Consider the following 24,355-nt stretch of genomic DNA (forward strand, 5'->3'; position numbering starts at 1 on the left):
GTAAGTGACTAAAGGAGTTTTAACCCCTTCAGCGCTGAGAGGGGGAGTGCAAGGTAGGGAAGCACCTTAGAAATATATATATAGCCAGGAAAACAGCTTTGGATCCCTTTAACTGCAGTTTGTCACTCCTAGCACTGAGTTAGGACAGAGATAGATATTTTAAAAAATAATAATAAAATGGTGTGTTTCATGCATACATATAGATTTTGAATGTTCATGTATGTGAATTGTGCTCCAGGCTGTATAATGTTGCTGCATATTACCTGTATTTTAACTGCACCACAATAAAAAACAAAACAAAAAAAAAACACAACATATACTTTTATAAACCATCCCATTGACAGAATGTCTTCTTGTCATTCTTTTAGCCCTAGACCATGTTAAGTTTACATGGAAGGTTATCGCAATAGTCTGGAATTAAAATCTTACTCTTTTCAGCAATCACAAGAACGTCTCAATGGTCCATATTAAACCAATATGTATTCTCTTTACAGAGCTAATTCCTGGCAAGCAAGGAAGCCAAGTATTGCACAAGAAGATGGTAGCACAAAGAATTAACATTCCAAAGCATACTAAAAGAGAAGTATAAAACAGTTTACATGGAAAAAGTAAAGCAATTGTGAAAACCCAACCACGAAATGACCTGCTTTACAGCTAAAATGTGACTCCAGTGTGTTCATCTTCTCCAGGATGCAACAAAATGTGTAGGAAAAAGTGAACATTAGATGAAAAGTGAGACAATTTGAGCAAAGGAGAGACTTACAGGTGTGTTTTGCATTAACTTGCAAAGAATACACCGTTTTCCTAGACACCATGAAACGAATAAGCATTTCTGTATTCAGTGTTTGCTTTGTATGCAAGATTGAACAGAATTGTTGCATTAAGATTCTGTTTGAAAAGGGAGACAACGGCTAATCTGGAAGGAAGTCAGACAACTATGGAAAAACCATAAATTTGCTGTGTTTGGATGGAAATTCCTTCTTAATTAATTTGCATCAGTGGTTGATGGACAGATAGGAAGAGATGGATCGTGCTCCAGTTCACACTGGATTTTATAGGTAGTGGAAGGTGTGGCACAAGTCAATACAACATTAGAAAACTTGAAAAGCACTTGAAGTTACTGTATCACAGGCCATATGTGCGTGGGTGGGAGGGGGGTGTTCCAAAATATCACTAATGCCCCTATAAGGCAACCTTTTGAATGCTTGGTCACTTAGACCATGCTTTCCATTTTCTTCCTGTGCTTCCATTTATCAAAAAGAAAATGTGCCCTAATTGCCACTTCCTGGCATTATCGCGTTGACCAAGAAGACCAGATAACTCAAAAGTATAATAGCCATAAACATACGATCCAAAAGAAACAACAACAAAAACCTCCATGCACATCAAAACATTTTCTGGGAGAATGCTTCATGCTTGTTTATGTTATATTATTACGCTAAATATAGTTCGTCCTGTTTCCTCAGCGGGGGCTAATGGTTTCATGAAAAATGTGTTGTTTTTTTCTCAGGCAGTCATTCAGTAATGGCAATAAAATGGTTAATATCCCTAACATAAGGTATGGTTTTGTGGCTATGGGTTCCTGTTTTGTAGTTTGGGTACTGCATTATAAAAAGTGTTGAGAACCATTCTTCAGTTAGTAAGTTAACAATACAGAAATTAGGGTTGCCTTGCAATGCAACCTGAACAAATCTACCCCGGACTACTTCATACACTGATAAAAGAAATTTATAAATCATCACAGCAATTGTGTTTGAAGCCATGTTATGCCTACATTTCCTCTGATGTACAGCTGCATACACCATACACACAACTTTATATATGAATTTAAGGTAGCCAATAGGTAGGCTGTACATATATATATGGTTATCCTGTAATTATAAACACATCAGTAAAGAAACTACTTTGTGAGAACAATATCTAATATCAGCAACAATATTCAAAGTATTCCAGACCCTAACATAATGCAGCATTAAACCGTGGTCCTGAAATCATATCATAGAAAACTAGTAGCAGCAAACTACGATCAGATAAATGCATTAACAAATTAAAAAGAAGCTTTTCCGGCACTAATAAGGCACACTTAGAACAGAAGATAGATCAGCACAGATGAGGTCAAGAAGGTAAAGAGATTGTTGGTTGAAGGACAGTCGATTTACTTAACCCCTTAAGGACCAAACTTCTGGAACAAAAGGGAATCATGACATGTCACGTGTCGTAAGGGGTTAAAGGGACACTCTAGTCACCAGAACAACTACAGCTTATTGAATTTGTTCTGGTGAGTAGAATCATTACCTTCAGGCTTTTTTCTGTAAACACTGTCTTTTCAGAGAAAATGCAGTGTTTACATTACAGCCTAGTGATAACTTCACTGGCCACTTCTCAGATGGCTGCAAGAGATTCTTCCTGGGTCATGGCTGCCTAAAATGCATCCAAACATTCAGTATCTCCTCCCTCTGCATGCAGACACTGAACTTTCCTCATAGAGATTCATTGATTCAATTCATCTCTATGAGGAGATGCTGATTAGCCAGGGCTGTGTTTTAATTGTGCTGGCTCTGTCCCGATCTGCTGCTTTGTCAGTCTCAGCCAATCCAATGGGGAAGCTATGTGATTGGATCAGGCTACCACTTCTGCTGATGTCAGCAGGCAGGTCTAAAGGAAACAGGGACAAAGTAAGCAGCTGCAGACTTTAATACAAGTAAGATTTTACTTTATTTAGGGAGGCAGAGAGATACAATAATCCTAAAACACTGTCCAGTAACGGCTTATGAGATACGTTTATCTCAGGATAAGTGGAACTGGTCTGTAAACAGATTGTCATTTGATGGATGCAATTATTGTGCTGAACCTGGCTATATCCAGGTATCGAAAGCAACAGTCCACAGTTTGGATTTTTCTTTGGGGAAGAGAGAGAACACAGTCCAGAATGTTTGCGCAGACTGTACACGACACACACACACACACACACACACACACATACATACTGGCCAAACTTAAGATCTGGCAGCCGGAACCAAGTGTCTGCCTGTCTGATTAACAAGCTGTCTAAGTTACTCTCCGAGCCAAGACTAGGTTGAGAGTGCACCATCACCTTTCTGATCATGAAAGGTTGTGATTGATGGCTCTCAGTAACCATTTACTAAACCTGTGCATCACCAAGGGTTTAAAACTACTACACTCCCATGTCAGTACAACAAAGCAAAACAATACAATAACAACTACAATTAAACGTTTACATTTAAAGCACCCAGTGTCAAGCATTTATACTTTTATGTACACTTATCAGCTGTTCTTTTCTCCTTTTTTTTTTCCGGAGCCCCATGCAGCGCCTTACATATACAATGGCACATTAACACAACACAGGAGTAAAAATATGGTTCTTGTATACAGTATTTGTTGGATCAATTACTAAAATTTGGAAGCAATTCTAACCAGTTTCCTCCACAAATATCACAGAATAAACCATTTCAGTCAGCTTGTGATACTACAGTGATTTGTTGAGAATTTTGTTTTACTTTGTAATGAGACATATCCAAATAAAGTTCTGTTTCAATGTATTTGCTAGCCTTCTGGCCCTCCAGGAGATCAATTTCAAACATGTATTCCTAATGTTAAAGTGTTTTCCTATCAACTTATATTTAGGGTTCCCCTTAACAAGTAAGATAAGTAATTTTACTCATCTTTAGTCCCCCAGCACGCCGAACTCACTGTGGCTGCAGCTCTTCCACTAGCTGAGATCATTACAGATAGTCTCAGACACTCCAATGCTTCCCCAAAGGACCACACTGGGGTGTAGAGTACATATGCATCCATTGCTGAGCCAAGTCAACACCTCTAACAGGATCTTTGTCAGCCCTGCACTAGGACCACCACCTCCAGTGGCTGTCTTAAATGACAGTCACGAGGAGGATTTAGGGACAAATGTAAATACTGCCTTTTCACTGAAAACGTGGTGTTTGGCAATTGCCAGACTGCAGGGACAGTCTCTTTGCACTAGAACGACCAAATTCATATGTAGTGGTTCTAGTGTATGTCCCTTTAAGATTGGGATGCTAAGCTAATTTTACAATTGAAGAATAAATCTGACAAGCATGGACACCTTAAAAGAACAGTGTGTGCACGTAAAAAATAATTTTGGGCATAAAACCCTTTTCCCATGAAAGTTCAGACAGTTTTGTACAAATATAGGGCCGTTATTTACTAACGCCAACATGTTACAAAAGCACATGATGACCAAGATTAGAACAATTCCTTTCGTTTTACCAAGGTCTCCAATTCATCAATGTACCTCAATTACAGTATACGGTATACTTGCTCATTAAAAGCTTACATAAGCATGTAGAGTTCAACCGGTCATGCACTAGTGCCCATATATTCATGGGAAAAGTGAGTTTATTTTCTATGGCTTCTTAACCAAAAATAATATTCGACAGAATATAGCTGGGAGCACATGATATTTAAATGCATGGCACTCTTTTTCATATTTAGATGTTAGTATTCTATTAATAACTATTCAGAGTGTCTTGCCAAATTTCAGACCACAAGACATATACTACTTGTGTTCATAATTTATGCCTCAATAAAAAGTTTTTGATCCCATGAATGTTTCTGGCAATATCTACTTCTTGCTAGGCAATGTCTAAAATAAATTAAAAAGGAATACTCTAGGAAGCATAACCAGTAATAGAGCATTTTTTTTTTTAGTCGTTAAGGTGCCAGGAGTCCGCAGGCACCAGTCAGTCAGTAATCTGTCAAACAGTTTATAAATGTACCGACACTTAACTTGCAGGTTTAAAACTTATTCATTAACTGTTAGTGACAGCTGATAGCTCTCAATCAATTAATTGTGTTTAAACATGGTATGAGTTTGTATGATAAAACAGAATAATAAACTTCCACTTTATCAACTGAAGGACCACAGAGGCCCAACACAGCAAAGTATGTGCCAAACTATTTGTAAATGTTGACAAGTTTCTGGAGGGTGGTACATGGGGGCTACTGGCATCATAACTACAAAGTTGTCCCCTTAAAGCAGCTGTCTTTTTCAAGAGGTTGTTACATATTTTGTTAAGACCACAGATGTTGACTGCTCTGCTTGCAGTGGCCCACGGGTGCAAGGGAAGGTAGTTATTACTTACCAAAACGTGTATCTCATTGCTGCTGCCATCTTATACTGTGAGGTCCCCTTCAGCTGCCAGGATGCTTCCACCCCCCCCCCCCCCCCCCCTCAGCCATTACTAATGAAAACTGAGGCCTTGACAGTGGCACCTCCATCTTTTTGTCAAGTGCAGGAAAAAAAATACACAAGATAAAGTAGCCCCTCTATTTGCCGCATGATATCTTTCTTTTAACAGGTTTGGAATTTCAGTGCCATTCCATAAAAAAAGTTATCTTTAAAGGGACACTATAGTCACCTGAACAACTTCAGCTTAATGAGGTTGTTTAGGTGAGTGCTACAGCTACCCGGAGCCTTTTTCTTGTAAGCACTGTATTTTCTGAGAAAATGCAGTGTTTACATTGGAAGCTTGGAACACCTCTTGTTGCAGTCAATCAGACGGCCACCAGAGGGACTTCCGAGTTCAGAGGCCCTAAAAAGGCCTCTCGTCCGATGCATTCTGGGTGAATGCATCAGACGGGCTATCAGCACACAAAGCACTGTGAACGCGCTTTGTGTGCTGACAGCCTGTCAGCACTGCTGTGGGCGTGGCTTCAGCTGACAGCTGAAGCCCGAACCCACAGGGATGCTGTCCGGCCACAATAGTGGTTGAAGGGGGGGGGGGGGACGGACCTACTCTCCTCCCCCCCCCCCCCCCCCGGCCCCCACCCCTGAGCGGTGAGTGGGGGCCCTAAAAATAAGGGTGGCACATACTGCCCCCCCGGCCCCCACCCCTGTGCGGCGGGTGGGGGCACTAAAATTATCAATAAGGGGGGACCTATTGTCCCCCCCCCGGCCCCCACCCCTGTGCGGTGGGTGGGGGCCTTAAAATAAAAAATAAGGGGGGGACATACTGCCCCCCCCCCCGGCCCCCACCCCTGTGCGGCGGGTGGGGGCCCTAAAATTCACAATAAGGGGGGGGACCTACTGTCCCCCCCGGCCCCCACCCCTGTGCGGCGGGTGGGGGCCCTAAAATTCACAATAAGGGGGGGGACCTACTGCCCCCCCCCCCGGCCCCCACCCCTGAGCGGTGGGTGGGGGCCCTAAAATTCACAATAGGGGGGGGACCTACTGTCCCCCCCCGGCCCCCACCCCTGTGCGGCGGGTGGGGGCCCTAAAATTCACAATAAGGGGGGGGACCTACTGCCCCCCCCCGGCCCCCACCCCTGAGCGGTGGGTGGGGGCCCTAAAATTCACAATAGGGGGGGGACCTACTGCCCCCCCCGGCCCCCACCCCTGAGCGGTGGGTGGGGGCCCTAAAATTATCAATAGGGGGGGACCTATTGTCCCCCCCCGGCCCCCACCCCTGAGCGGTGGGTGGGGGCCCTAAATACAAAGGGGGTGGGGACCCTAGTTAACCCTCCCCCCCCCCCCCCAAAAAAAATATCTCCCTACCTACCCCCCTCACCCTAAAAATAATGAGGGGGGACCCTTTAACTAAAAACCTGTAAAGAAAAAAAAAATAAGATAAAAACAACTTACCATTCGATGTTTTCTTTCTTCTAAAATCTTCTTTCTTCAGCCCCAAAAAAGGCCAAATAAAAATCCATAATAACCGACGCAATAAAAAAAAAAAAAAAAAAACCCGAGCGCAAAAAAAATAATCCATCTTCACCCATGGAGGGCTCCGCGCAGACTGAGCTCCGCAGGGCGGGGGAAGGCTTATAAAGCCTTGCCCCGCCCTGCAATTAGGCTAAGAACACTCTGATTGGTGGGTTTAAGCCAATCAGAGTGCTCTTTGTCATTTTACAAGCGTGGGAAAGTTCTTTGGAATTTTCCCACGCTTGTAAAATGACACAGAGCAATGTGATTGGATGGCTTGAAATCCATCCAATCACAGTGCTCTTTGTCATTTTACAAGCGTGGGAAAGTTCTTTGGAATTTTCCCACGCTTGTAAAATGACACAGAGCACTGTGATTGGATGGCTTGAAATCCATCCAATCACAGTGCTCTTTGTCATTTTACAAGCGTGGGAAAATTCCAAAGAACTTTCCCACGCTTGTAAAATGACACAGAGCACTGTGATTGGATGGCTTGAAATCCATCCAATCACAGTGCTCTGTGTCATTTTACAAGCGTGGGAAAATTCCAAAGAACTTTCCCACGCTTGTAAAATGACAAAGAGCACTCTGATTGGCTTAAACCCACCAATCAGAGTGTTCTTAGCCTAATTGCAGGGCGGGGCAAGGCTTTATAAGCCTTCCCCCGCCCTGCGGAGCTCAGTCTGCGCGGAGCCCTCCATGGGTGAAGATGGATTATTTTTTTTTGCGCTCGGTTTTTTTTTTTTTTTTTTTTAATTGCGTCGGTTATTATGGATTTTTATTTGGCCTTTTTTGGGGCTGAAGAAAGAAGATTTTAGAAGAAAGAAAACATCGAATGGTAAGTTGATTTTATCTCATTTTTTTTTTTACAGGTTTTTAGTTAATGGTCCCCCCTCATTATTTTTAGGGTGAGGGGGGTAGGTAGGGAGATATTTTTTTTGGGGGGGGGGGGAGGGTTAACTAGGGTCCCCCCCCCCCTTTGTATTTAGGGCCCCCACCCACCGCTCAGGGGTGGGGGCGGGGGGGGGACAATAGGTCCCCCCCCTTATTGATAATTTTAGGGCCCCCACCCGCCGCTCAGGGGTGGGGGCCGGGGGGGGGACAGTAGGTCCCCCCCCTTATTGATCATTTTAGGGCCCCCACCCGCCGCTCAGGGGTGGGGGCCGGGGGGGGGGACAGTAGGTCCCCCCCCTTATTGATCATTTTAGGGCCCCCACCCGCCGCTCAGGGGTGGGGGCCGGGGGGGGACAGTAGGTCCCCCCCCTCATTGATAATTTTAGGGCCCCCACCCGCCGCACAGGGGTGGGGGCCGGGGGGGGACAGTAGGTCCCCCCCCCATTGATAATTTTAGGGCCCCCACCCGCCGCACAGGGGTGGGGGCCGGGGGGGGGACAGTAGGTCCCCCCCTCATTGATAATTTTAGGGCCCCCACCCGCCGCACAGGGGTGGGGGCCGGGGGGGGGACAGTAGGTCCCCCCCCTCATTGATAATTTTAGGGCCCCCACCCGCCGCACAGGGCGGGTGGGGGCCCTAAATTATTATTGATAATTTTAGAAAGCGAGCTGAGCTGTCAGTCAGACAGCTCAGCTCGCGAACGCGCATTCCGCGCACATGCGCGGTAAAGCGCTCAGGTTCTTCATAGGGCGGCATTCAATGGCGCTCTATGAAGAACGCGATTGGTCCAGCGCGAAGCCGTCCCATTGGGCCCCGCGATTTCGTCATTTTGACGAAAAAGGGGGCGCGGCCTAGCGGGGAGCTCGGCGCTGGAACGGAGGTAAGTTTTTAATATAAAACCACCGATTTTTTTTTTTTTAATGAATGAAAGTTCATATAAAAGCAAGAAGGAAGGCTGGGGGACCTGTCTTTCTTGCTTTTATATGGTGACTATAGAGTCCCTTTAAGAAACGCTCTTTTTCATGGGGGGTGGGAGGAGGGGGGGGTGGAGTGCACATGTGTTTGTGACAAACAACAGGTCCTAGGGACAATACGTTTTCACAGAGTACTACTTATATAAACTGCTTCAGTGGCAGTTTCTCTTTTGTCTTCATATATGGAACACGACAAGTTCTTCGTCACACATTCTGTGTGCATTACTCTAGATTTTGTCATTTCCCTTTGATACCTTCAAAGATATTTCGTAATGAACAGTTAGTTTCTTCCCACTGTTTACATCAAAAGACGTTTCTCTACAAAACACATCAAATTATAAGCCCATATTTCCCTTAAACTGCAGAAAAACAGTTTTACATCAATCAGGATTACTTTTTTTTTTTTTTGGTCATCTTTAAGGCCTTGAAATGGAACGGAGATGGGAAGGCAGCCATCAAATGTTCTTTATAGGTGGAAAGAAATCAAACACCTGCATAATTTGGAGTTTTATGAGGTACCAGAGTCCTATTTTTCTCTTGGATTTCCATGGGCATAAAAAATTAAAAAGAAAAGTTTTTATTCATTTTATTCTTCTTTAATCCTCATCGGACTTAGACGAGGTGCTAAAATTATGTCATTTTATTTAAAACTTGGAAAAAATTAAGTCAGCTCAAGGTTTAATGATATGTACAAAGAATTCACTGGTTGAGAAATACATTTAGTTTTCATTGTATGCAAAGGAGATAAAATCAAAAATAGTGGTAGAAAAAGAAAATTATTAGCACCTCAAAGATGTTGGTGTCATCTGGCCTAGATATAAATTCATCCTGTATAGCCCTGATCCTATATTTTTTCCACGATAGGTGCACTTTTTCTAGGTCATCTTTTTTTTATTATTATAGAGCCCAGAATGGAGTACCTCCATCTTGGCTTCTGGTCAATAGTTTAAAAGCAGCCTTGCACCTGTAAGTCAGTGAAGAGAGAAGAAAGGGAAACAAACAAGGTTACTGCTTCTCTTCCTCCAATCGAAGGTGTGACCTGGCTATGTCAAGACAGAACTGGACTGAGATATACATTGCTAAATCTTCAGCACACAATTAACATGTTTTATGAAGTGGTGTATTTTTAATATAAAAATTAAAGAACAGAATAATTGACATCACGGTAAGAATCATTGAGACAGTGAGACGCAGTACAGAATCCACGATGTTCCTATAAAAATTGAAGGTTCAATAGCATATGGAACATTATATAAAAATAATTTTTAAAAAAGGTGTTAAAATTTTGTACCATCCATGTAGATTATTTAAAAAAGTATTACAGCGGCTATGTTAACACCAGTCAGGAATCTGTATGTTCTCTCTTGCAGTAGACTATAATCCATCCTAGATTTTGTCAATGAACTCTATAAAATGCACATAAAATAAAGATGAAGTGGACTCCACTATCGCCTAAGAAAATACCTATATACTGGTCTTCGCACTGTGACTAGTTTGCAGGAAGCACAGAAAATAGACATTTATAGATCTCAGTTAGGTAAATTCTATGCAAAAATGTGACTGCAAATATTTTACTACACTGGCCCCCTGGAGTGAGCGCCTTGTGAAAACAAAACAAGTGGATTAAAGGGACAGAACTAATTTCTGTATTCTGCATTCTCTAAACAGTAGATGGCAAAATTAAACTGTAGTTGAACTGGAGCAAGAAAAGACGTGAATCAGAAAATGTGCCAATATGCACGTAAATAGTCTGAATTCCTAAACCTACAGGAAATAAAAACTCAGGAGGCTCCAGAAAATTCAATTCTAGAGATTAACACTTTCACTACCATGTTTACAATAAAGTTTCTCTTGGGAGCTTAAAAAAAAAAAAAAATAATAACTTAACCCTTCCCCCATTCCAATTAGCATTCAGTAGAGAGGTAAAAGAACCAAAGACTGCCTTTACAACTAATGCTTTTCTTTGAATACTCTGAATGCATGAGTGCACCCTTTCCATGCTATAGAGAGAGGGATCACTTTTATGCTGGCAAATGTTCCCTCCAGTTCCTTAACACACTCAATGACAAAATATATATTAAAGAACAGGAAGTGCCCTGGTAACTGAATCCCACCACCCATTGTACAGCACTACGGTATCTGATGGCGCTATATAAATAATCTACATGTCTAATTGCTAGGAGAAAAAAAACATGCCTAGACATTGAGTTCATTAAGTACCACACAAATTGATTTATTTACAGATATTATGCTATTTCAAAGCTAATACAGTTATTACAAAATTAAATCCAAAAAACACCAAAACTGATTATTCCATAAAACCAGATTTATTCAATATCTGGATGGATGGATGGGAGAGAGGGATTATATATATTTTTAATACATTGCGTAACACAAATACATACACAACAGCTTTGAAACACAACTCAGGAACAGGAGCAAAGCCAGTGAACCACTCATGGACAGCTGTTTCGTTGTTAAAGGACCACTTCGGCTCAATGAAGTGGTCTGGGTGCCAGGTCCATCTAGGGTTAACCCTGCCTCTCACTGAGCCACTAGAGGCACTTCCGCGATTCTCACTGTGAAAAATCACAGTGAGAAGACGCCAGCGTCCATAGGAAAGCATTGAAAATGCTTTCCTATGGACTGGCTGAATGCGCGCACGGCTCTTGCCGCGCATGCGCATTCAGCCGATGACGTCCAAAGGACGCCCCTCCCACATCAGCCTGGCGGGAGGGGGAGGGGGACCTATTAACACTATAGTGCCAGGAAAACAAGTTTGTTTTTCTGGCACTATAGTGATCCTTTAATGCAACTCATCAGCATGAGGTTGGTTACTGGCTTGCTATGGAGGCTTGGCGTTAGTTGTAAAGTACATACCAAAAGTTGTGGTGTGGAAAAAAAGTGTGGATGAAAAACCCTTCCACTTGCTTTTCCCACAGAAATCTCACTTTAAACATGCGCTCTGTAATATATATATATATATATATATATATATATATATATATATATATATATATATATATATATATATATATATATATATATATATATATATATTTTTTTTTTTTTTTTTTTTTTATTATTTCAAATTAACATTATGGTTATAGATCTCTATACATACGAACAAAGGCATTTGGATTTAATTTAAAAAAAAAAAAAAGAGCGAGAGAAAGAAAAATATTCTGGTTGGTATGGAAGAGATTAAGTGATCTACTTATGTCAGTAAAAGGGAGGCATTAACGCCATCATCAATACCTGTATGGCTTGATTAATTCAGACAGAAAGTTGTCTGTTGCAGAATTACAATGATTCACTAAGTATGAGCTCATACAAACTCATAAGGCGGTTATTATATGATCAACACCTTTAGTACTTCTCATCAGCTCAAATGAATGAAGTACTCGGATGACAGATAAGCCACACAGCGAGCAGTACCAATGAGGACAGTACTAAAATGTTTACTATTTAATAATGTATGACAGGTTTTAGAAATGCTTCCCCAGTTCCAACTATATTTTTCCCTTCCTGGTGTCCATCAAGTTTCCATAAATTTAATAATCCACTATTCAAGAGTTAGATCTCAAAAATGGTGTTTGATCCCAACAGAGATTATTTGCATCTGCACATTACAAAATCAGGTTAATGCGAGACATATGCTGGAAAGTAATCAAAAATTGCAATCACAGGCATCTCTTAAAACAAGCACCAATGAATACAGTGAAAGCATTTGTGAAAATAAACCTGGTTAACCAGAAACCGAAATAAAATATTTAAATAGCTAAATTAACACAAAGAGAATCAAACAGGAGCTGATCGCAAAATGAAAAACATGCTGGAATAACAGGGGAGTTTATTTTAATCAATGCTGTGTATGGCATAATAAGAAAGCAGGTACATGACTCCATATCACACATGAAATACACATCGTACTAAGATTATTATATGTGGATATTAAATATTTCACCAAACACAGTTTCACAATCCTACGTATTCAGCAGTTTTTACTAAAAGAAATTATTTTTTACAAGTGATTTTATATTCTATAATGGGATAGCCAATATATAGCAAATATCTTCTATGATAATCAATAATCGTTTGGAGTACAATAAACTAGTGAAGAATCATTTAAGATGTGTATGTTTGTGATAGCTGGAGAGCAACATACTGGGAAACCCCAATTTAGAAAGGGTTGTAGTTTTATGTTTTTAATTAGAGCAAAAAAAAGGAAATGCAATATTTTTTTTTATTATATTGCAGTCATCGCTGGATCCTCTCGTAGGCAATAAAAACATATGTGTCTAACTGGAGATAACCGCCAAGAAGGGACTCTGGGACAAAGCAACAGCTGGCTCAACAATGCTTCTTGCTTGGGCTGCAGAATGCCAGCAAAAGCTTCCTTAGTCAGAAGAGTGAGACACTTCATTTTTTATTAACATTTCTACAGCACAAGGCATGTAGTCAAAGTCTAGGATAAAATGAGTCAGCAGACAATCCCATTCACACATGAAGTAGAAAGACATTTGATAGACAACCAGCGAGCCAACTGAAGAATATACACACACACGAGAGAGTACAGACGACACTTGGGCACAAAATACAGCTATCAAGAGAATGACCCTTTAATTTAAACAGTCAGGACCCCCAAAGACAACAGAAGGATGGGGGCCAGGGGCAAAAGTAAACATTTTACTAGCCAACAATCTGTGTAGCCTAATGGTCAGTTTCTTTGCAATTTAGATTTGCCAAAAGGAGTAAGCTTTATTGTTTTCTCCCTAGAAGCAATTGGCAAACCTACTGACTTGTTCGTGAAGCAGTACATCAAACTGAACTTGTATGTATACCAGGGGAGACAGTCCACTGAAGGCACTTGATGAAACAGTCAATCATGTTAAAAAAAAATAAAAAAAAAGTGGATTAATGGTGGACCCGGTCTATGTAGACACATGTATAAAAAGTTATAGACAGCCCATCAAATCCAAGGAAAGTGTGTGTGTGTGTGTGTGCGCGTGTGTATGTATAGAAACATAGAAACATAGAATGTGACGGCAGATAAGAACCATTCGGCCCATCTAGTCTGCCCAGTTTTCTAAATACTTTCATTAGTCCCTGGCCTTATCTTATAGTTAGGATAGCCTTATGCCTATCCCACGCATGCTTAAACTCCTTTACTGTGTTAACCTCTACCACTTCAGCTGGAAGGCTATTCCATGCATCCACTACCCTCTCAGTAAAGTAATACTTCCTGATATTATTTTTAAACCTTTGTCCCTCTAATTTAAGACTATGTCCTCTTGTTGTGGTAGTTTTTCTTCTTTTAAATATAGTCTCCTCCTTTACTGTGTTGATTCCCTTTATGTATTTAAATGTTTCTATCATATCCCCCCTGTCTCGTCTTTCACACACACACACTAGATAGAGTCCATCTCAACCAAGACTTGTATATGGACAAATAGACAGTTCATCACTTTACATGCACATGTATGCAGATTAGGTATTTCGTTATCTCAGATACAGGATCCATAGAGATGAGAGAGCCCACTACATCAGCTGCTCTACATATAAGGTGGGTTCCTTATAACTGCCCATCACACCCAGACACAGATCTGATAGATGGACATGAATTAGCTGAGAAAGTTACACCAATATACAGGGAGTGCACATGGCTGCACAACATCTCAGACACATGTACAGTATGTGGTTACATCTCAGACACATGTACAGTATGTGGTTAAATTAGACTGCTCCCACACATGCATCTTGGGTTTTATTCGACAGCCCCTCAAATAAGCCCAATGCCTGTGGAGTAGATGGGAAATAAAGTGTATATATATATATATATAAGGATAGATGTGGAATAACAGATCTCCAGCATGCAGCACTAGCTGTAGGGATGTATTACAGACTGAGTCAGCGTGGGATCATTAGGTGTACCAGCCGCACTCACCAGCTTGCGGAGAGAGCCTTCATCCATAGCGGAGAACCTGTCCTCAGACATGGCAGTGTGTTCAGGCAGCGTTCGCTCTCGCACAGCGGTCCTCAAACATCTGATCTCAAACTCGTACCGCAGCTTCAAATCTCACTGCATTTCCTGTGTGCGTCACCGCCCATGACTCCGCCCCGCCCGCTTTCTTCCAATCACAATCAGAGCACCCACTCACCGGCCTCCTCCGCAGGTCCCGATTGGATCGATTGAATGCGATTTCCCCGCCCCGTTGAATGCTTTTCCCGACCCCCTTCGCGGAGGACGCCGGGATGTGTAGTTCAAATTAAAGAAAGGTGCAGTGTTTGCAGGTAAAGTAGGTCGATTTCAAACTAGAACTGTCAGTTTACAACGGCTCGTGCAGCAAATCACAATGTCTTCTGTCTCAAGGATCAGTAACGTCTTATTTCGCATTTATGAGTATGAATATATCACTGCGTTTGCTTTATTACAGTGTGTATATGTACAGTTTGCCAACTGTGGAAATATGGTGTAATATAAATGGCCATGTCTGCAAGAGTGGAACATAATAATATTTACACACGGGATAATTGGCAACGTGAATGCATTTTTTTGAGCAAAGTAGTCAAAATTAGCTCTGCAAGTTTAGCATAAAATGTATAATTCCAGCTACTCCTGATTTAATGGATAATAACACCAAAGGAGTCACACGAAGAACTGAGATGACAAGAAATCTAGTGAAAATAGCATTTCAAGGGATCTTTAAATAAATCAAGGGTGCATTCGGCTATTTGGGCCTAAACTAAATAGTTTTCCATTGTCAGTAAATTTAGTTTGTTCACTAAACAATTAGTTGTGGTAAATTGAAACCCAAATTGCAGAATTCAAGTCAAGATTTAAATATAGCTCAATTGGACAAGGTTTCCAACTCCTTTAAAATATCCTTAAATTTTGTATATCCGTTTTTATATTTTACTACAATTCATTAAGCTTGAGATAAAATACAGAAATGCAGGGTTCAGTGGAAAACTCTGATTTTGACCATTGTTGTAATTCTGACACTCGCTAATGGGGTATTCACAAAGGTCTAATGTGCCTTTAAATTAAAAGATTCTAAATGTCTACCTAAAACGACTATAAATGGGTTTAATCACAAATAAGGGAGATTGTTGTCATACCTAGCGTGATTTTGGCTTTTTAACATGGCAGCATTGAAGGATCACATCAAGCACCAAACTTCACATTTATAGTAGTCAAACTGACATCTTACCTGGGTCTGCCAGGTTTTTAAGTAACATTAGAAATCACTATTGAGTAGATTTACCCCAATGCATACATGCATGCATGTAGTTATTAGCCACTACATCAAGACCACTGACAGGTGAAGTGAATAATTATATCATTACAATGACACCTGTAAAGGGGTGGGATATATTAGGCAGCAAGTGGACAGTCCGTTCTTGAATTTTATGTGTTGGAAGCAGGAAAAATGGCAGATGAAACTATCTGAATCACTTTGAGAAGGGCCAAATAGTGATAGTTCGGCAACTGGGTCACAGTATCTCCAAAACAGTTAGTTCTTGTGGGGTTTTTCCATTAATGGTGCAAGGAAGGACAATTGTGCACCCAAGGCTCATTGATGCACGCAGGGAGTGTAGGCTATCCTGTCTGGTCACACAAAAGAACTACTATAGCTCATAATGCTGGTGGATGGCTGGTTGCGTGTGTGTTGTTTACCTGGGCAAGAGATGGCAGCAGGATGCACTGTTATGTTCTGGGCATGTTCTACTAGGAAATCTTGGGTCCTGGTATTCGTGTGGATGTTACTTTGACACTTACCACCTACTTCAGAAATTGTTGCAGAAATTATACACCTCTTCATGGCAATGGTGTTCCTGGATGGCAGTGGTGTTTTGCAGCAGGATAATGCACCCTGCTATACTGCAAAAAATGTTCAGCAATGGTTTGAGGAACATGGCAAAGAGTTCAAAGTGTAGCTTTGGCCTTCAAATTCCCCCGACCTCAATCCGATTACGCATCAGTGGGATGTGCTGAAACAACAAATCCAATCCATGGAGGACCCATTTAGCAACTTGCAAGACCTAAGATCTGCTGCTAATGTCTTAGTGCCAGTTACCACAGGATCCATTGAGGTTTGGTAGAGTCCATGCTTTGATGTATTAGAGCTGTTTTGGCAGTATGATGGGGACCTCCACAATATTGGGCAGGTGGCTTTTATGTTGTGGCTGATCAGTGTATCTTGAAAAAGTTTGCAAAATCTGCAGTTCTTATGATCCTTTTTTTTCCAACAGTTGGTTTTCTGTCTCTTTTCCGGAAATAGCCTCTGAAAGTCTTCCTCCATGCACACTCTGATTTTGATGTAGAATTATTAAAAAATCTTTATTGAACTTGTATTGAATTGTTGTACTAACTCCATTTTAACCTCACACTGTGACAGACCCTCCATTTTGTCCTCATTACCTGACAGATTCTCCATTTTAAACCTACATTACATGACAGAATTTCCCAGCAACATTTAAAGGGACTCTATAGTCACCATATAAAAGCAAGAAAGACAGGTCCCCCAGCCTTCCTTCTTGCTTTTATATGAACTTTCATTCATTAAAAAAAAAAAAATCGGTGGTTTTATATTAAAAACTTACCTCCGTTCCAGCGCCGAGCTCCCCGCTAGGCCGCGCCCCCTTTTTCGTCAAAATGACGAAATCGCGGGGCCCAATGGGACGGCTTCGCGCTGGACCAATCGCGTTCTTCATAGAGCGGCATTGAATGCCGCCCTATGAAGAACCTGAGCGCTTTACCGCGCATGTGCGCGGAATGCGCGTTCGCGAGCTGAGCTGTCTGACAGCTCAGCTCGCTTTCTAAAATTATCAATAATAATTTAGGGCCCCCACCCGCCCTGTGCGGCGGGTGGGGGCCCTAAAATTATCAATGAGGGGGGGGACCTACTGTCCCCCCCCCGGCCCCCACCCCTGTGCGGCGGGTGGGGGCCCTAAAATTATCAATGAGGGGGGGACCTACTGTCCCCCCCCGGCCCCCACCCCTGTGCGGCGGGTGGGGGCCCTAAAATTATCAATGAGGGGGGGGACCTACTGTCCCCCCCCGGCCCCCACCCCTGTGCGGCGGGTGGGGGCCCTAAAATTATCAATGAGGGGGGGGACCTACTGTCCCCCCCCGGCCCCCACCCCTGTGCGGCGGGTGGGGGCCCTAAAATTATCAATGAGGGGGGGGACCTACTGTCCCCCCCCGGCCCCCACCCCTGTGCGGCGGGTGGGGGCCCTAAAATTATCAATGAGGGGGGGGACCTACTGTCCCCCCCCGGCCCCCACCCCTGTGCGGCGGGTGGGGGCCCTAAAATTATCAATGAGGGGGGGGACCTACTGTCCCCCCCCGGCCCCCACCCCTGTGCGGCGGGTGGGGGCCCTAAAATTATCAATGAGGGGGGGGACCTACTGTCCCCCCCCGGCCCCCACCCCTGAGCGGCGGGTGGGGGCCCTACAATTATCAATAAGGGGGGGGGACCTACTGTCCCCCCCCGGCCCCCACCCCTGTGCGGCGGGTGGGGGCCCTAAAATTATCAATGAGGGGGGGGACCTACTGCCCCCCCCCGGCCCCCACCCCTGAGCGGCGGGTGGGGGCCCTAAAATGATCAGTAAGGGGGGGGGACCTACTGTCCCCCCCCGGCCCCCACCCCTGTGCGGCGGGTGGGGGCCCTAAAATGATCAATAAGGGGGGGGACCTACTGTCCCCCCCCCCCGGCCCCCACCCCTGAGCGGCGGGTGGGGGCCCTAAAATGATCAATAAGGGGGGGGACCTACTGTCCCCCCCCCCGGCCCCCACCCCTGAGCGGCGGGTGGGGGCCCTAAAATTATCAATAAGGGGGGGGACCTATTGTCCCCCCCCCGCCCCCACCCCTGAGCGGTGGGTGGGGGCCCTAAATACAAAGGGGGGGGGGGACCCTAGTTAACCCTCCCCCCCCCCCCAAAAAAAATATCTCCCTACCTACCCCCCTCACCCTAAAAATAATGAGGGGGGACCATTAACTAAAAACCTGTAAAAAAAATGAGATAAAATCAACTTACCATTCGATGTTTTCTTTCTTCTAAAATCTTCTTTCTTCAGCCCCAAAAAAGGCCAAATAAAAATCCATAATAACCGACGCAATTAAAAAAAAAAAAAAAAAAAACCGAGCGCAAAAAAAAATAATCCATCTTCACCCATGGAGGGCTCCGCGCAGACTGAGCTCCGCAGGGCGGGGGAAGGCTTATAAAGCCTTGCCCCGCCCTGCAATTAGGCTAAGAACACTCTGATTGGTGGGTTTAAGCCAATCAGAGTGCTCTTTGTCATTTTACAAGCGTGGGAAAGTTCTTTGGAATTTTCCCACGCTTGTAAAATGACACAGAGCACTGTGATTGGATGGATTTCAAGCCATCCAATCACAGTGCTCTGTGTCATTTTACAAGCGTGGGAAAGTTCTTTGGAATTTTCCCACGCTTGTAAAATGACAAAGAGCACTGTGATTGGATGGATTTCAAGCCATCCAATCACAGTGCTCTTTGTCATTTTACAAGCGTGGGAAAGTTCTTTGGAATTTTCCCACGCTTGTAAAATGACACAGAGCAATGTGATTGGATGGCTTGAAATCCATCCAATCACAGTGCTCTGTGTCATTTTACAAGCGTGGGAAAATTCCAAAGAACTTTCCCACGCTTGTAAAATGACAAAGAGCACTGTGATTGGATGGATTTCAAGCCATCCAATCACATTGCTCTGTGTCATTTTACAAGCGTGGGAAAATTCCAAAGAACTTTCCCACGCTTGTAAAATGACAAAGAGCACTCTGATTGGCTTAAACCCACCAATCAGAGTGTTCTTAGCCTAATTGCAGGGCGGGGCAAGGCTTTATAAGCCTTCCCCCGCCCTGCGGAGCTCAGTCTGCGCGGAGCCCTCCATGGGTGAAGATGGATTATTTTTTTTGCGCTCGGGTTTTTTTTTTTTTTTTTTTATTGCGTCGGTTATTATGGATTTTTATTTGGCCTTTTTTGGGGCTGAAGAAAGAAGATTTTAGAAGAAAGAAAACATCGAATGGTAAGTTGTTTTTATCTTATTTTTTTTTTCTTTACAGGTTTTTAGTTAAAGGGTCCCCCCTCATTATTTTTAGGGTGAGGGGGGTAGGTAGGGAGATAAGTTTTTTTTTTTTTGGGGGGGGGGGGGAGAGGGTTAACTAGGGTCCCCACCCCCTTTGTATTTAGGGCCCCCACCCACCGCTCAGGGGTGGGGGCCGGGGGGGGACAATAGGTCCCCCCCTATTGATAATTTTAGGGCCCCCACCCACCGCTCAGGGGTGGGGGCCGGGGGGGGCAGTAGGTCCCCCCCCTATTGTGAATTTTAGGGCCCCCACCCACCGCTCAGGGGTGGGGGCCGGGGGGGGGGCAGTAGGTCCCCCCCCTTATTGTGAATTTTAGGGCCCCCACCCGCCGCACAGGGGTGGGGGCCGGGGGGGGGACAGTAGGTCCCCCCCCTATTGTGAATTTTAGGGCCCCCACCCACCGCTCAGGGGTGGGGGCCGGGGGGGGGGCAGTAGGTCCCCCCCCTTATTGTGAATTTTAGGGCCCCCACCCGCCGCACAGGGGTGGGGGCCGGGGGGGACAGTAGGTCCCCCCCCTTATTGTGAATTTTAGGGCCCCCACCCGCCGCACAGGGGTGGGGGCCGGGGGGGGGGGCAGTATGTCCCCCCCTTATTTTTTATTTTAAGGCCCCCACCCACCGCACAGGGGTGGGGGCCGGGGGGGGACAATAGGTCCCCCCTTATTGATAATTTTAGTGCCCCCACCCGCCGCACAGGGGTGGGGGCCGGGGGGGCAGTATGTGCCACCCTTATTTTTAGGGCCCCCACTCACCGCTCAGGGGTGGGGGCCGGGGGGGGGGGGGAGGAGAGTAGGTCCGTCCCCCCCCCCCCCCCCTTCAACCACTATTGTGGCCGGACAGCATCCCTGTGGGTTCGGGCTTCAGCTGTCAGCTGAAGCCACGCCCACAGCAGTGCTGACAGGCTGTCAGCACACAAAGCGCGTTCACAGTGCTTTGTGTGCTGATAGCCCGTCTGATGCATTCACCCAGAATGCATCGGACGAGAGGCCTTTTTAGGGCCTCTGAACTCGGAAGTCCCTCTGGTGGCCGTCTGATTGACTGCAACAAGAGGTGTTCCAAGCTTCCAATGTAAACACTGCATTTTCTCAGAAAATACAGTGCTTACAAGAAAAAGGCTCCGGGTAGCTGTAGCACTCACCTAAACAACCTCATTAAGCTGAAGTTGTTCAGGTGACTATAGTGTCCCTTTAATACAATGAACAGAGACTGTATTTTCTATAAAGACATGACTAACTCAGGAATTGCTGAATCTCCTGTAATTTGCAACATAGTATAATTCGAAGGCCATGAGAACACTGTACTAATGAAATGTTCTATTCATAAGAGAACCTTGCACCTGACCACAAGACTGACATCACTAACTGTGTAAAATGACGCTCAAGCCCCCCTTTCCACCGAGTAAACCTCATGCTGGGAAAGATGGCGCTTGAGCCCTCTGTCCACACCCGTGTCCAGAACAATACCACCTCTCGGTGGGTGGACACTTAGCTAACCACTTAGTTTTTGAGCCAATTAATCATATTGATGGGTGGTCACTGACACAAACACTTAACAATTAATCCAATTAACGATGTTTATTTACTGATATCTCGATAATCAATGATGATGCAAAGTTCCCCTTAAAAGGGCCTACGAGCCCGCTCTTGCTTCACTTGCCAATAAATTTCCTCGAAGTTATTTTAACCTGAACTCCGTGTGTCAGTCTGAATTACTTCAGCGTATATACGCAATTTAATTTTCTCTAATTTGGACAGGAACAGATAGACATTTAAACATCTTTGTTTATTTCTAAATTATACTATAACAATAACAATTTGAGGTATGCAGGGGTGATTGACAGCCAGGGGTGTGTTTCATAATTAATTTATAAAAGTGCAGGTTTCTCATAGAATTTTTCACTTTTATAAACTGCCATTATTATGGGATACTCCTCACATATTAAGCACTTCAGCTAAGCTACTGCATTGAGCTAAGCCAGAGGGTGCAGGACATGGCTCATTTACTCACGAAGTGGCCCTGCACAGGAGGGTTCGCTTGGAAGACCAAACAGAAGATCCATCTAGGAGCTTCTCAAACTTAAAACCGTTCACAAATGATCTATCAACATGGGGTTATTTACTACGGCATGCTACATTGATTATGGTTTTTGGAATGTCCCTTTAACCCCTTAAGGCAGGGGTAGGCAACCTACGGCACTCAAGGTGTCTTTGCACGGCACTCAAGACTGCTAGAGCCAAACAGGTTCTGGCCTATCAGGAGTCCCAGTGAAACTTCAGATATCTTCTAATACGAAAAGGTGTTGAAGGACATTCCTCAATTTATGCATTGCAGCACATAGAGGAAGTGATCTCAGATCACTTCCTCCCAGCACTTGTGAATGGGAATCCACACTGTAGTAGAGCAGCCTGCAGCTGCTGTTACTGCTCCTGTACCTGGCCAGCCTGGTCCCCACTGGAACCCAGGGAAGCCACCCACACTGCTAGATATACATGGAAATGCAGAATAACTCTCCCCTCATAAAAATAATACGAACAGCCCACACGCAAACATACACACAATCCGCACAAACATAACCCGCTAACAATCCACATACACGCACACAACCCAACATGCAGCCTCTCACATTCAATACCCCAAACAGCCCCACATATACACACCCTACCAAACACACAATGTGACATATCCATCCACACACAATTCCACAAGCAGCCTTCATACACACCCCACATTCATATGTATCATACAACATACCACAGACTACTAATGAACATGTACAATATAATAGCTCATATACGCACAAATACAATGATACAAAGCAATTACAGTAAAAATAACAAGCAGAATACGGCAGCATACACACCTCAATTTTAAAAAATAGGATCGGCACGCTATGGGACATCACATTGCTATATCGGCACAGTGCTAGTAAAAGGTTGCCTACCGAAATTTGTCTCAACAGAAATAATCCCTTCATATCAGGCTGTCCAGGCACCAGATAACTTGTGCAGCATCTTTATTGGATTTACAGGCAAGTTAAGCAACGGTTCGATCTGTGTTAAGCTGGGATACAGTTTATGCCAAATATTTAATTGAGAAGTGGGAGAAGGCTTGTTTTTAAAGGTTTTTTTTTTTTGTTTTTTTTATTTCCCCCTCCCCAATCTATACATTTGCTAGCAAAATTGGTAACACAATCTATAGATTAAATGATCACTATAGGGTCAGGAACACAAACCTGTATTCCTGACCCTATAGTGTTAAAACCACCCTCTAGCCCTGCTGGGCCCCTCATACCTCCATAAATATAGTAAAAATCTTACTGTATTCAAGCCTGAAGCTGTAACTCTGCATGCTGTTTGCCTCAAAAAAAAAAAAACAAGCAGTCTGCTGACTTCATCAGAAGTGGTGGCCTGATCCAATCACAATGCTTCCCCATAGGATTGGCTGAGACTGACAAAGAGGCAGATCAGGGGCAGAGCCAGCATGATTCAAACACAGCCCTGGCCAATCAGCATCTCCTCATAATTGAATCAATGAATCTCTATGAGGAAAGTTCAGTGTCTGCATGCAGAGGGAGGAGACATTGAATGTTTGGCTGCATTTTAGGTAGCCATGACCCAGGAAGGATCTCTAACAGCTATCTGAGGAGTGTCCAGTGAAGTTATCACTAGGCTGTAATGTAAACACTGCATTTTCTCTGAAAAGACAGTGTTTACAGCAAAAAGCCTGAAGGTAATGATTCTACTCACCAGAACAAATTCATTAAGCTGTAGTTGTTCTGGTGACTATAGTGTCCCTTTAAATCTTTTGGTTTTTAAAATGAGCATACGTTTGTAGGGGAGGTTACAGGTACCTTTAACACAAAGGTTCATTTACTTTTTTCCAGCCTCGTCTGTGAATGATTACTTATAGGGTTATTCGCTAAAATGAGAATTGCCAGGAATTAAAATTTGAATTCAAAGTGAAATGAAAATTTATGGTCAGAATAGTAAAACTGAGAAAAAGAATTGACTTGGAGAATTGTTCTAATTTGGCTATTTTGTCCTAGATTTTGAAATTCACTTTGAATTCCTAACAATTCTCACTTTAGTGAATAAGCCTGTGAATGCATTCAATATAAATGTGAAAAGTACATCTGTTTGTTGGTTATTAATTTAGTTGGACTGTGTTTGTCTATAATTGTAAAATAAATTAAGATCAGGACATGTTTTCTAATTCTTCCATTTTAACTTCTTCTATTTTAATTCCTGGCAATTCTCATTTCAAAGAATAACTCTGTAAGTAATCATAAACAGATTTACATGTCAGTTGCCTGTAGGCACAACATTCGAAGACTTCACTGCCCCTTAACCCTTAAAAGGACTCTCCAGGCACCCAGTGTCAGGATCCCATGGGCGGCTGCGAGGGGAGGCTGCAGTCCGCTCGCGGCACTCACCCTCCAGCCGTCCGCGGTCCCCTTCTTGCCATGCACTCGCGGGCGGCATCCTCCCAGCCACATATGCCGCCCGCGCCTTCCTCCACGTACCCCAGCGGCAGCATTCATGACGCTGCACGCTGGGAGACCGCCCAATTTATTATACGCCGGGGTCAGCCACCTGACCCGGCGTTAAAGGCACAGTGCCTCAATCACAGTGGGAGGTCTAAATATCCCCCACGTGTGATTGTTAATTCTGATTGGAA

General features: G+C 43.7%; 1 protein-coding gene across 2 annotated transcripts in view; it reads right to left on the minus strand.

Annotated features, from left to right (window-relative positions):
- The window catches only part of SMTN (smoothelin), a 125,374-nt gene extending 110,774 nt beyond the window's left edge, over positions 1 to 14,600 (minus strand). For both annotated transcript variants that reach the window (XM_063454780.1, XM_063454781.1), the window contains exon 1: positions 14,516 to 14,600. In XM_063454780.1, the coding sequence (XP_063310850.1) occupies positions 14,516 to 14,566 (51 nt within the window). In that variant the 5' untranslated portion in view covers positions 14,567 to 14,600. The remainder of the gene's footprint in view (positions 1 to 14,515) is intronic.
- Positions 14,601 to 24,355: the final 9,755 nt, after the last annotated feature.

This window comes from Pelobates fuscus, chromosome 5 (genome assembly GCF_036172605.1).
Source record: "Pelobates fuscus isolate aPelFus1 chromosome 5, aPelFus1.pri, whole genome shotgun sequence".
Lineage (NCBI taxonomy): Eukaryota > Metazoa > Chordata > Amphibia > Anura > Pelobatidae > Pelobates > Pelobates fuscus.